The sequence below is a fragment of the Dermacentor albipictus genome, chromosome 6 (assembly GCF_038994185.2).
Source record: "Dermacentor albipictus isolate Rhodes 1998 colony chromosome 6, USDA_Dalb.pri_finalv2, whole genome shotgun sequence".
Classification (NCBI taxonomy): Eukaryota; Metazoa; Arthropoda; class Arachnida; order Ixodida; family Ixodidae; genus Dermacentor; species Dermacentor albipictus.
The window spans coordinates 110,214,942-110,229,749 of record NC_091826.1 but is presented as its reverse complement, the minus strand read 5'-3'; the positions used below and the strand labels follow the sequence as shown (position 1 = coordinate 110,229,749).

At 46.2% G+C, this 14,808-nt stretch overlaps 1 protein-coding gene across 1 annotated transcript in view; it reads left to right on the top strand.

Annotated features, from left to right (window-relative positions):
* LOC139061339 (uncharacterized) overlaps positions 1-14,808 on the top strand; it is a 115,419-nt gene that overhangs the window by 78,335 nt on the left and 22,276 nt on the right. The window contains exons 12-14 of the mRNA XM_070541247.1: positions 1,088-1,209; positions 5,339-5,483; positions 7,694-7,894. Of these exons, the coding sequence (XP_070397348.1) occupies positions 1,088-1,209; positions 5,339-5,483; positions 7,694-7,894 (468 nt within the window). The remainder of the gene's footprint in view (positions 1-1,087; positions 1,210-5,338; positions 5,484-7,693; positions 7,895-14,808) is intronic.

The window sequence follows — 14,808 nt, the reverse complement described above, 5'->3', positions numbered from 1 at the left end:
GCACCGCTTTCTTTATCGGCGCTCATTGAAAAGGCTGGCGCGTGAAATAACCACCAAATAAGAAGCCATATTATACAGAGTGCGTCAGCTAAATTTAGCTGAGGTTTAAACATACGCCGATACACTTTACTGGGCCGTGACCAAATGCATTTTGTTGGTTGTTTAAGAAAAAAGGCACACGATTTTTGTATAAATAGATAAGTAATCGTGCTTGTACCAGGGTGATGCCTACCATATCTAGTTAATTTCTTAGAGTAACCTCTAGACCAACCTTGTCCAGATTTACAAGGGCGACTCTCGGTTCTCTTCCGCTAAATTCCCTGAACGTCATGATGCACCTATTTTTGTGCAGTATTGATCTCTCCACCAAAAGAGTTGGGGCTAGCCTCTCACGACCGGAAAGAATGTGCAAGGAGAGCTATTACACACATGAGTCATATTTAGCTAACCCCGTCAGCTGGGTAGCGCGAAGATATAGCATCTGCAGCAACCCCACGTTTATCATGAAAGAAAAAAAAAGCATTCCGGCAGAACCAATCTCACGATGAGCGTCGATGTTAATGCCGTTGATTAGCATTCGAATAATGCAGCGACACAGCGTCGCCGTCATCGAAACGCATCGCGTAGGAAGCGTGTATCGCAGCCGAGCTCCTAGCTCTCTGGTGCTTTACCCTGGACATGGTGCGCCATCTGGTGACGCCGTCGCGAACTCCGCGCGATGCCTCCGAGATTCGCGGCTCGCCGGTGTGCGCAAGAACTGTTTCCTCGCTGGCCTCTCATTCGTGACGCAGCGCGACATGTTGTCGGATTACCGCGCTTGAAAATTTTCTATGACGTGGTTTTGATTCCTCCCAGCACCAAAGTATTTGACGTTCTTATTCTTTCTTTCGTAGAAAACTGCCTGAATAAGGTTTGATAAGGACAGCATACATATACGTATAGAAAATTGAGTGAAGTTTCCCATCGAATGCTAATCGCAATAGGAAAATCCGGATAGACTTGCTCAGGTACAACTGCTGACTTATAAGCAGCACTAAAAGTAGTCCAAGAGCGCTGACTGATTTTCGTAAAAATGAATAATTCGCAGCGGCTCACGAGTTACTTGGAAGACCGGAAGACCCCTCAGCGCCCGATCTACACCGTAATGGCGTCGGCATGGGATCAGTTCTCTGATGTAATCTCGGCTTCGGACGTGGCAGAGGCGTTCAGGTAAGCGAGCTTACTTTTTTGCATAAAACAAGACTTTAGGTCAGTGTACGAAGATAATGCAAGAATGAACAAAAAATGTTTTTAGCCAGTGCAGCGTTTTCATCACATATCCACACTTCTAGTTGCGCCGGGGCCTCACTCAAATGGTAATCTGCATCGTGGCCCTTTGTCAGATGCAGGTGCGCGCCTTAAGACTTCAGCATTTAGTTTTTCCCATTATTTGTTTTTGTCAACAAAACTAGGAATATTAATCAAGTGAACGTGAAAGTTCCAACTCCTTGGGACACTTCTGTGGCGTTGCTGTAAAATTTGCAGAATTTCAGATCGAGGTTACGGATTTTTTTGCAATTAATAATGAAAAAGTTGGCACTGCAATTGCTCAACCATTATGATAATGATGAGAAATACAGCAACTTCAAATGCATTAGTAGACTGCGCTGCAAATTTATTCCCACACCTAGAGTATTTTTATATGTTAATATGCGCAGTTCACTTTCCTCGCTCCTTCACATTTTTGCGATATTGCGCTTAGCTTTGCGGCCTCTTACATCTATTCTCAATTAACCATCTTAATTCATAGTTTTATATATTTGACGCTATTGCTGTTTTTAACATATTTATGAAGCTTGTGGTACAAAGCTGAATATACAAGAATGCATATAAAAAAATAATAAACCGTGCCGATTCGGTTACTCTGAGTTTCAAGGTGTGTAAAACCCCGCAACATGCAAATGCGGTTTTCAGGGCAGAGTAAAATACCACATTTGGGGTATTTGTATGGGGCATTGTTAGAAAATATTTTTGTAAAGAAATCACTAAAATCTTTTCGTTCTTTCTATAGAAAATTTACAGATAATGTGCCACCGAGTCTGCAAAAGACGTACGCACACTCTGCATACATTAGGACGCGACCTCTATCACCTCTCTGCTACGAATTGTTGCATGTTTTTATTCTGCAAATACTGCACGAAGCATCTGTAGTCACAGGATGCAGAAAGTGTGCGGAAATTCTGCAGAACGTACACTGTAATCAGAAATTATTAGGACATATGATGAGAGTAAACTGCATGTCTTTTGGCGATTTCCCTCCTGCGAGTTGAGCTCTCTCGCATACACGGGAACAAAGAAAAAAATGGGACCAACACTGCACATCCGTGACTCCCCATTGCAATACTTACATGTAAGACTGGACGACAATGTCAAATGTTGCGATCGGAACAAACTAACCAAGACAAAAAACTACAATATACTCATGAGAAACGTGGATGACCACGCCACATTAGCACTTGACAAGGGCCAAATGCGGAATTACGAAAGACATCCGGTAGCACACGTGAACTAGACACCGAACAAGGAGAAACCATTGGGGTGTGGATAGTCATAATTTGTGTATCTCATAACGGTCTCGTCAAAAGCTGTGTGGCAGCAATAATTATGACCCCTGTTTGCACTGACGAAATCTGTCTCTTAAAAATGCGCTTAAAGCGTAAATCAATAGAGGACATAGGCTGTAGGCTGTTTCTTTTTTTTTTCGTCTCGTTCCTGCAATCAAAGTAAGCGCGAACTTCCTATTTCCTAAAAAGGTGATCAATTCTGAGGCTCTGCCTAAGCTGCACAATTTATTACAATATGTCGTGACTGAGTTGGCCGGTATGAAGCTGATATTTCGGTAAAAATGTTTGGACACAGCATAAAAGAAGTTTGCAAGTCTGAACACTACCTCCGTCACACGGCATGTGTAATGTCATTCACAGTAAATGACATTCATACCGAATGTCATTGCAATCTTGCATTCCCTGTATACACAGGTATGCGAAATGGCATTCCCGATTTATGGCAATGTCTATCGGCAGCTTGTGCACACGGGCACTTGGCAATCGGCATGCGTGCTTTCAGGTTGTGATTCGCCCTGCAAAAAGGTGGTCTTCCCGCGCTTTCAGCAGCGCACGCTTCTCGTCGTCAGTCCAGTGCGCTTTTTTGCTTCTCATTCTCCACTGACGAAGCTGCACAGTTGGCTTCCGTAGTGGGCGGATAAGCTTTTACGCGGCACCACTTTGAAAACAATGAGCAGAAATCATTCACTCTTGCTGTCAACTATCTGCTGGTGATTACATCAGATATACCAGTGCTCTTCCAACCAGACGTTGCCACTCCCTCAACCTAAAGCCTTTCTTTGCACGTACTAACATGTTCCAACACAGTTATTTCCCGAGAGTTGTCGAGTGCTGGAATGCATTACCCGGTTCTGTTCGTGAATTGACACTGCGTGAATCTGTAGAAGCACTAGTGCGATAAGATTGCTTCCCCTTGTTGTTGTTTTTTTCTATTATCTATGGTGTTCAACTGGTTTTGTTTCTGTTATGTTTACTGTACTCCACTCCTGCAATAGCCCTTGGTAGGGCTGCAGTATTTGGAAATAAATAAATAAATAAATAAATAAATAAATAAATAAATAAATAAATAAATAAATAAATAAATAAATAAAATGAAAACAAAACAAATGAGCGTTTGCAAACATGGCCGACTGGAGGTCATACAGCGTGCACTTGGAGACTGGGAACAAGAATTTGGCTGCACACAATCGACTTCAACTATCGTGCTGTACGTCATAAAATTATTACAGCTCATAACACCAATTATGACAACCTTTGCTGTGACTACATTTCGTTTTAGCTTATCGATTTCGTAAATTTTTGCCAAGCCCCTGTAGTTCAAGATTACATAAGTCGCACATGCATGATTTCGGGAAATTCGTTGAATGGGTGAATAGCGTTAGCTGCGAATCTCATTCAGCATGCCCGTGTAGAAGCAATAAAAATAGCATCGGGACGTAATCTCATTGGCCACGAATGATATTACACGTGCCGTGTGACAGGGGTATGACAGTGTTCTCACATCAGCTGTGGCCTCTTCGTCCTTTATTTTCAATGCATAACGTTCAACCGTAGGAGATGGGCCTCAATCCTGTCGACCAGTGCCCTGACGTCGTGCGGAATTCCCAGCGACATCAGGTCTCAACTGCACATCGCGCCCCTTCCCCGCAATATGCACCCCGCAAACAACGTCGGCAGACGTCAGACCAGGGCTACAGCTCTACTCGAGGATGCCCGCAATAACCACATTGAGGCAAGCTTCGTGGATGCCGCGGCATATGTGAAACAAGAGGCATACGCCATCTCCATCGTAGACTCCAATTCAAGGCTCGCTTGCTGCTCACTCACTCACTTGCTGCGCTACCGTACGCACTTCGAGGCCCGTGGTAGCCGAACAGGTTGCAATCGCTCTGGCTGTGCTCGATGGTCGCAGAGAGGCAATATATAGTGATTCCAAGGCAGCCATTAAGGCCTACCAAACAAGTATGGTCTCCCCCCAGGCCCTCCGCATTCTCCAAAACGCCAAAAGTATCTCTCCGCATTCTCTCATCTGGGTTACCGCTCACTTGGGGTCGATTGAGGGTTCCCCCTCTAACCCTAACGAGGGCGCACACGAGGCCGCGCGAGGACTCACTGACCGCGCCGCCGCCTCAGCAGTCCCCCTGCCCCGCGGGGAACCTTTACTTACGTTTAATGTAATCACCACACACTAGTCAAGACGGGCATTCCCCCTCCCGCACCTCGCCTTATGCAGGGCGCGGGTGGTTAGCCTTCGACTTTTACAAGCCCGTGCGTACCCAAACCTTGCGGTTTTTCATGTCATATACCCTGAAAGATATCCCAGTGCGGGCTGCCCTGCCTGTGGACTAAGGGCAGCATTGGAACATGTGTTGTGGGAGTGTGAAGCCATCGGCTCCTCCTTAGCGAGGATAGGTGGACTGCGCTCTTGGGCAGCCCGGAACTCAACGACCAAACCCTGGCCGTCCAGAGTGCCCGCGATCGGGCCGTCAAGCTCGGCTTTGCGGTCCCTACGTGGGACTAGCCGGGTGGCGCGGGGTCTCCCATGCGTCTTCTCTGGACCGAAATAAAGTTACTTCACTCAACCGTAGTTGACAAAATTTGCAACCAAACGTGACGATGTAGGTTTTTATACATGCTGATAATTGTGAGCATCAAGTGAACTTGACAAAGAAATTGAATGAAGGATTCAGCTAATGCTTCGCAGCTTTTCACACTGTTTTAATTCTATTTTTTAGGACCGTGCTTATGCCGGACCTATTCATCTCGAAAGCGCACGTATACGACAAGGACAGCCAATTTCAGGACTGCAGAATTTTGCCAGCGAATCTACTGAGACGACCACAGCATCTTAAGAGCAAACACATTTACTTCTTCAACTTGGTGAGAAAGCTTCAATACCACATTCCCCTGTAGTATGGTCAGAATAAAGGCAGAATATCTGAAGTATAGAATCCGCGTAATAATAACTTAACAGTCTCTCGTAATGGCTACATGGCTTTTGTAGTAGAAACAGGAACCGGATTCATAAATGCTACGCTTACCCTCGATTCACTTTATACTTTTTGTAGTGCATGAGTTGAGCAGGGACATCGTGAAGTTATTGTGACTTCTGCTATGACTTACAGCTCATGCGGCACACGGAAGCGTAGCCCTCGATATATGTTTTCGTTGTTGAGACTGCTCTTTCTTTTCTCTTTTTTTTTGCGGGGGGTGGGGGGAGAGGCGCGCAATTAGAGGCAATACATTGCAGAGTTCTAGCGGGCGCCTGCTTTCTCAATTGAGTAACTATGCTTTATATGAGCACGTTTTTACACAATAGAACTTAGAAGCAGCTTCATACTAGGAGGATGACAAGTTCTGGCACGCTACGCAGTATTGATTCTCATGTGATCACCTGAGTGTCTCCTTCGCTATGACTGTTATACGCGTGAGCCTATATTGCCCCGTTCTTGAAGGTTTGCGATGCGGGTGTACGAAGCTCGGCGATAGAAGTTCGCACAACGCCAAGAATGAGGTGAGCCGCGCAGCTGTCACGGGGGACGATCGATGGCGTAGATAAGAACAGGCAAGCGGCGCTGCGGATGACGTCATTGGCTCACCTAACACTGCCAGGAGTGCATGGCTTCAGCGCTAGATACAATTCGCTGCTCGGAGAGGCGCATAGTCTCTTCTGCATCGGCGCTTGGAAAGAAAAAGCAAAGTTCAGAATGAAATTATACGGTTTTACGTGCCAAACCCACGATCCGATTATGAGGAACGCCGTAGTGGGGGACTCCAGAAATTTTGACCACCAGGGGTTCCTTAACGTGCACCTAAATCTAAGTACGCGGGTGTTTTCGCTTTCCCCTCTCCCATCGAAATGCGGGCCGCCGTGGCCGGGATTCGATCCCGCGACCTCGTGCTTAGCAGCTTAACACCATAGCCACAAGTGGAAAGAACAGTCGGTGCTCCATTGCTGTGAAGTAGTCTAAACGGAGCGGGTGCTTCTCATGATCTTGCAGCTGAACGATGAGCTTAGAAGGACTGACATGCAACGGCAGCGCCGTCTAGAAGTCTAGAACAACGTTAGTTTACCTACGCCGAAGTCGTCGCTTTGGTCGGAAGATGAAGAAGCACCAGCAGGGGATCCTACTAAATAAGATGTGAAACAAAACAGTCATTTAATATTCGAAGTAATTGTGCTATATTGAAGTGGGCTGAAAAATAACAGAAATACTTAGGGGAACAATAACATGAACAATAAGAGAATTATTAGATAAACAATGACAGCAGAAATCAGAGAAAGTACGCTCACGCTAAATGAGGGCTCACGTCGTGCACCGAAGGTAGTTTTTTTTTTATTATGCCCTTAAAAGCGTCATTGAAGAAGTGATATTTGCAGAGCCTCTGGCATTATAATGTGACAACCGAGAAAGATGTCATAATTAGCGTGAATAAGCGCATTATGCAAAGGTGACCCAGCTGCGCTCTGTAAAAGCGAAGAAAATTTTGCTGATATCAATTCCCCGTTTGTACCGATACTATGTTTCTATAATGATGCATCCCGTTGTAGGCTTATGAATATGGGATTTCTATACTTCCCTCTCAAAGGTGGTGGCGTCTCTCCCGTTTTCTGTGTTGCCCGGTGCAGTTGTAGTTATATGGAGCTGTTGGACGCATGCCAGAAATGAAAACCTTTAAAGAGGAGAGAAATGAAAAAAAAAGTACATTCCTGGGATCATAATGAGGCACGCCTTACTGGGGAACTGCGGATTAAACTTGACCAGCTGGGGTTCTTTAATGTGCACCCAATGTGCCGAGCACGATCGTTATCCTTACCGCATTCTAACCCCGTTGGGATGCGTCTATGCAGCCACGATGGAACCCGTGAGCCCAAGTTTGGCAGCGCAACGCCAACGCCACGGACCTATACCGCACTGTGTTATATAAATGAAGTTTGGAGCACGAGAATAACTGGGACGAGTCTACTATAACTGCTTTGTCGATACCGACCACCATCGACTTTGCGTAGCAATGCGAGGGCGTGAATGATAACGCCTAATCACGTGACATCAACAACCTCTCTCTACACCGCGGCAACGCATGCGCAGTTTACTGCAATCAGGCACGCCGGCGAACTGGACAAGATGCGGAACAAGGGCGTGAAGACGGCGGCGCTGTCCGTTTCCGTGGGTCTGTACGGCCGCTGGTACCCCGTGGACAGTGACTCATGGGAGCGGGTGAAGAACTACGCCCCTGGTGACGGCTGCGACAGGACAGAAAATAGGCACCAGCTCGCTGGCATCGCCAAGGTACGTGTGCGCACCCGCAATTACATCGAAGTGCGACTCCTGTGTGCTTGGAAGGACGCGAATGTATTGTGTCCATTAAACGAATTCCGGTTGACTACATTACCTTATGTTTTCACTGGCCGTGGCCTATCTATCTATCTATCTATCTATCTATCTATCTATCTATCTATCTATCTATCTATCTATCTATCTATCTATCTATCTATCTATCTATCTATCTATCTATCTATCTATCTATCTATCTATCTATCTATCTATCTATCTATCTATCTATCTATCTATCCATCTATCTATCTATCTATCTATCTCTGTCTGTCTGTCTGTCTGTCTGTCTGTCTGTCTGTCTGTCTATCTGTCTGTCTGTCTGTCTGTCTGTCTGTCTGTCTGTCTATCTATCTATCTATGCAACCATGTTTGAATTCATGAATAGTGTCTGATTTAAGCGCAGAACGTTGAGAGGTGACAATTTAGACCTGTCACAATTGATCAGTAATTTCCCTTAGAAATTTTAATTCTGTTGGCACGATGGCGGCCCACATTGGGACACACATAACAATACACGCATTACGTAGCAGCCACGTTTATTTATTATTTACTTACTACAGAATCCTGCATTCGCTCCATGGAGATAGAGCGGAGGGAATGTGAATAATATGTATGTATATATGTTTTTTAATTAGAGCACGTTCGTAGGAAAATAAAGGAAATACAAAATTTACTCCAATCGCGTCACTAAAGAATAACTTTCTGCTTATTTGGACATCATTTGCAAAAAGAAAATTGTTTTGTTCACTAATTAAACCAATTACATGATTAACTTCTCTGTTACGAATTTTAAGGCAAGTTCTTGTACTGTAACATTGAAGGGGATTCACTACAGTCTAGTTCCGTGTTTCTACTTTGAAAACGGCCATGGAAACCGAAAATATCTGGCATCTGGCAAATTCCTTCAATTTAGTCGATTACGCACGCCGCCCCGTAAAGCGCGAGTCGCAGTGACGTAGCGCAGCCGGATGTGACGCAGCGGGGCGGCGTGAAATGAAGCTGGGCCGTACGGCGCGATAAATCAGTGCGGCCGACCCCTGCTGCCGAAGCGGCGGATGCATGCAATCGGCAGCTGTGCATAGGAGCAGTCGGATTAAGAACGGGGGCCGCTTAACTTTACGCAACGTTTTTTTACGTCACAAAGGATTCGACAGAGAGTCGCGTTACGAGGCTCCGCGCTCGTAATCAGATAAATTAAATTTGACGCCAGCGACTTCAATCTACATAGCCGTTTTGACACATGTAAGCAGTAGACTAGACAAATGCGATGGTTTCCTTCAACTGTCGATTACAAACATGTGTCGTAAGACTTGAAACTAAGAAGCTATTTAGCGGAATTAGTTTGCTAGTAAATATTGTAAAATAGTAGTAAATATATAGTAGTGAATATTGCAAATATAGTAAAAAGAATGTTAGGCGTAACGGTAAGAGACAGAAGGAGAGCGGTGCGGATCATAGAGCAAACGCGTGGATATCCGATATCTTAATTGAGATAAAGAAAAAAAAATGGAGCTTTACTGGTCATCTAATGCGTAGGTTACATAACCGATGGACCATTAGGGTTACAGAATGGGCGCCAAGAGAAAAGAAGTGCAGTCGAGGACGGCAGAAGACTATAGGCGGGAAGGTGAAATTATGAAATTCGCAGGCAGTAGTTGGAACCGGTTGGGGCAGGACAGGGTAATTGGAGATCGCAGAGAGAGGCCTTCGTCCTGCAGTGGACATAAAACAGTCCAATGATTCTGATGCTGCTGCTGATGATGACGCATGCCGTAGAATGTACCCGACTCATCCCAAACAATACCATAAAATACGAAGAAAACATCTGATTTCCAAGCATTCCCCCATTCCCGGGCACTATTTCCTGCAATTTTAAAGCGCAAATATACGGGCGACTGCGCGTTTCCAAAACAACTTGGACTCAGCCGACGCGACGGTACGCTACATACACAGAGGTGGTCACAACACAGGCCACCACGCTAGAAGCTTGCAGAATGCCTTCTGCTCGCACGCAAGACAAATACGTGCATGCAAAGGCTGTTTTCAGTCGTTCAGAAGACAAATATTCAAGTTCCTGGTTTTTGAGCTCTTTTGGGCGTTTTGCCCGCGCAAGCACCCCACTCCCGTGTTATCACTCTTGGCAATCGCTCGTCGCGTTTTCGACAAGCGCGTGTACCGAAAGAATGTATATGTTGCGGGGCCATAGAAAGCGTCACAAACTTGTCTCACTGGAATTCAGTACACGCCAACTATTGCACTATGCAGAAATTATCATGTATGCCGATGATACATGCATTGTATTAACAGCCAAAAATCTTACAGAATTGGCGGCAAAAGCTAACGCTGAGCTCGACAGAACTTCCAGATGGTTTTTGGCCAACAAGACTACCGTCAATACTTGAAGAAGAAAATATGTTATGTTCCATTCTCCACACACAAAAAAAAGAAAGATCTGTACTGCCAAAGTAGAACTATTTATTAATAGCTGCCTTCTGGGACAAAATAATTCATATATATACCTTGGTGTAGTTTTTGATAAGTATATGCACTTGCAAGAACACATCAGTGCTGTTGTCTCCAAAATAGCACCCGGATGCTATTTTTCCACTGATGTGTTCGTGCCAGTGCATATACTTATCAAAAACTACACCAAGGTATCTATATGAAATATTTTGTCCCAGATGGCAGCTATTAATAAATAGTTCTACTTCGGCAGTACACATCTTTCTTTTTGCAGAAACATGGAACTATTTTGAAATCAATATATTGCGCATTGTTTATTTTGCCTTAATTCACAGTCACTTACTATGCCGTATTAAAACTTGGGGAAGCATTTTTAAAACGTATATTTATCCCATAAGAATATAAGAAAAACGTGCAGTTAGAATAATGACACAGTCTACTTACACCGCTTCAAGCAAGCCTTTCTTTTGAGAGCTCAGAATTTTATCGTTTTATCAGCTACGCGACTTACGAATTGCAGAGATTGCATATAACGTCGTAATGTTTAGCCATCCCTTTCCAGCTGCTCTGTTTCAGGCATCAATCAGCCCGCCCCACTATAAATGTCACATTAGGTAACTTTAATCTACCTCCCAGTAGAACATTTATGGTCAAAGGGTACTAGAATTTGCTGGCGTAAAATATGGAGCAGTATACCACCAAAAATAAAACATTCTCAAAACTTTTCCTAGGAACTTGAAGAATATTATCTGCAATTGCTTTCGCTTACGTGATTTTCTTTTTCTTCATTCAGACATTACAGATTACAAACTTACCTATTCTGTTTCCCTTCACTGCAACGTCCGAGATGTCAATTGGTATATAACGCAAAGTTTTGTTCTGCTTTCTTGTACCATCTTGAATCCAGATGTCTTTTTTTCACTTCTTAGTTTGTTTCCTTGTACACTGCATAACACAGCATTCCATATTTTTTCACACGTGCAAAAAGCTTTACTATGACACTGAAGTCTATGCATGCCCTGTTTATAAAAAAAAAAAATCTGCCATGCGCGTTATTTTTTATTTTTATTTTTGTTCCTATTGCACTTTAGTTTAGTTCCAATTTCCTGGAGGGAACAGCACACCACTTACTTTTCTGTTTCACTCATTGTCATGTTTTTACTGTTTTTGTTGTTGCCGGTGTATGTATACATATATATATATATATATATATATATATATATATATATATATATATATATATTGTACTGTAAAATAGGGAGCAGTGGGGCTGTGGCTAGGAGAGAGACAACGACGACGAGAAAGAACAACCTTGTTTCGGTGCTCGGTCAGCTACACTATATCTCGCTGCTCCAACGTCCTAGTCGCGAACGCTTACTGCCCAAAGTGCTTCGCGACATTTGGTGGAGGTGCTGGACTTATTGCCAACCTGGAACTCCGAAGCCGGACGATCCCTGTCACATCCCCCATGCCTGAGGAGACTAGCCCTACCGCGCCACCCATGGCACCGCCTCCGGTCGTCTGTCCTGGTGCGCCACGCCAACGGGATCCTCCCATATTCAATGGAACTGACGATCATGACGTAGAGGACTGGCTGTCATCATACAACCGAGTGAGTGCCCACAACAAATGGTCTGAAGCTGACAAGCTTGGCTACGTCCCATTCTACCTTTCCGGTGTCGCCCATCTTTGGTTCCGCAACCATGAGGCTGACTTTTCCACCTGGTCAGCATTCCGCACGGCACTTCAAGAAGTATTCGGTCGCCCTGCTGTGCGCAAACTTCGGGCTGAACAACAGCTTCGCTGTCGCGCACAACAAAAGGGCGAAACTTTTACGAGCTACATTGAAGATGTAGTTGACATCTGCCGGCGTATAGACCCAGATATGACCGAAGCTGACAAGGTCAGGAACATCTTGAAAGGCATAGAGGACGACGCCTTCCAAATGCTCTTGGCAAGGAATCCTCAGACGGTCAACGACATCATAGCGCTTTGCCAGAGCTATGAGGAGCTGCGCAAACAGCGGCTTTCTACGCGCCGAGCTCTCGCTCCGGACGTCGCGCTTTCTGCTCTGAGTGATGGTGTCACTTCTGCTCCTTGCAGTTCGGACATTTTCGACAGAATCCAGCAATTTGTACGAGAAGAAGTGGCGCGCCAACTCTCTCTTCTGCCAGTCGCTCCAGCCTCAGAGCCGCGCTTGTCTCCAGATCTCCGTCACCTGATACAAGAAGAAGTCGCTCACGCAGTACCACTTGCTCATCAACCGCCTCCTACGCCTGTGCCTCTTACGTACGCTGCCGTTGTCGCTAATCCAAGGCCTCCTTCTGCAGGCAATCAATCCAGACTAACCCGCGCCTTTCCCTCCCCTCCGCAAGCTGCTGCAACATATTCTCCTGCCCCCCCCAAGCAGCTACTGGCCGCCACAGCAGCCCGTGCGCCCACCTCGCCAATATTTCCAACAGTCTACGCCCGCTGTTCTCAATCCATGGCGCACCCATGACAATCGGCCTATATGTTACTCGTGCGGCCTACCTGGGCATGTCGCACGGCTTTGCCGCCGGCGTGGATGGTATCCTTCGGATTCTCCGAGGGCACAAAGCAACGGTTTCGACTCTCCGTCCCGTTCTGCTCCTGCCGCTCAGCCCTTCGAAGCCTCGTCTCCTGTTTCCCGACCCTTCAATACCCGTCGGTCTCCGTCTCCCCGTCGGCGTTCTCTGTCGCCGCTTATCCGTCGTCCTGAAGCTATCCGAGAGGAAAACTAAGGACCGCAGTTCCGGAGGCAAGAACTGCGATCTCAGCGAACTCCTCAAGACCTCATTTATTTCCTGCGAACGTCCTTGAAGTTTATGCAGAAGCCATTGCCGTTCATGCGCTTGTAGACACGGGAGCAGCAATATCAGTGATTTCGGACCAGCTTCGTCTTACCCTTAGAAAAGTCGCGACGACTTATTCAGCCATTTCATTACGTACAGCAAGCGCTGCGCCGATTGAACCCTTAGGGAAGTGTACCGTGCGTGTTGTTATAAGCGGCGCTTTATACCATATTGAGTTCGTTGTTCTGCCTCGCTGCTCCCATGCCATGATTTTAGGATGGGACTTTCTGTCCTCTCATCATGCCGTTATAGATTGTGCCCGTGCTGAACTCGCGCTGTCGCCATTCGGCACCAACGTTTTTGACGATACTGATGACACTGCCAGTCGTGTGTTCGTCACCGCCGACACCGAGATTCCTCCATACTCTGCCGCACTTGTGCCCGTCTCCTGCGTTGGGTTTTCCGACTCCACAGTTCTTTTCACGCCGTCTAAGCTTGTTGCTCGCCGCCATCCTTTCTTGCTTCCTTTTGCCCTTCTTGCCATTCGACAAGGTTCGAGCGCACTTTATGTATCGAACCTGTTTCCTTGCCCTGCTAGGCTGCTCCACAATGAGTGTCTTGGTTATGCCGACGAAATCGACCCAAGCTTCCTTTCCGATGTGCCTGACGACCCGTCTTCTCCTCCGGTTGACGCTATGGCCCTTCAAGTTTCTCCTCCCACGTCGCCATGTGACCCAACATTTTACCAGAGTATTGATCCCAACCTCACTCCAGCGCAGCACGCCCAGATCGTCCATCTTCTAGACCGCTTTCGCACGTCATTCGACCTACAACAATCTCGCTTAGGCCGTACTTCCACTGTTGTCCATCACATCGACACCGGCAACCATGCGCCTTTACGCCACAGGCCGTATCGTGTATCCGCCACGGAGCGTAGCGTGATCACTGAGCAAGTTGAAGACATGCTCCAACGCGGTGTCATACAACCTTCGCACAGTCCCTGGGCTTCTCCTGTAGTGCTGGTAAAAAAGAAAGATGGCACAATTCGCTTTTGCGTGGACTACCGGCGACTTAATAAGATCACACGCAAGGACGTTTATCCGCTACCCCGTATTGACGACGCGCTAGACTGCCTCCAAGGCGCTGAATTCTACTCATCCTTAGACTTACGATCCGGGTACTGGCAAGTGCCAGTGGCTGAGTCAGACCGTCCGAAAACGGCCTTCATCACACCTGACGGTTTATTTGAATTCACCGTGATGCCATTTGGCCTGTGTAATGCGCCTGCCACATTTGAAAGAATGATGGACAACATCTTGCGCGGCCTTAAATGGCAGATATGCCTGTGTTATCTGGACGACATCGTTATCTTTTCACCAGACTTTCCTTCCCACTTACTTCGACTTGAACGCGTCTTACAGTGCATCGCCGATGCTGGCCTCCAGCTTAACTTGAAGAAGTGTCACTTCGCTGCCCGGCAGCTGGTCATCCTCGGCCATGTCGTGTCGAAAGACGGTGTACTTCCTGATCCGGCGAAACTACAGGCTGTTGCCCAGTTTCCCCGACCAACGACTTTGAAAGAACTGCGTAGCT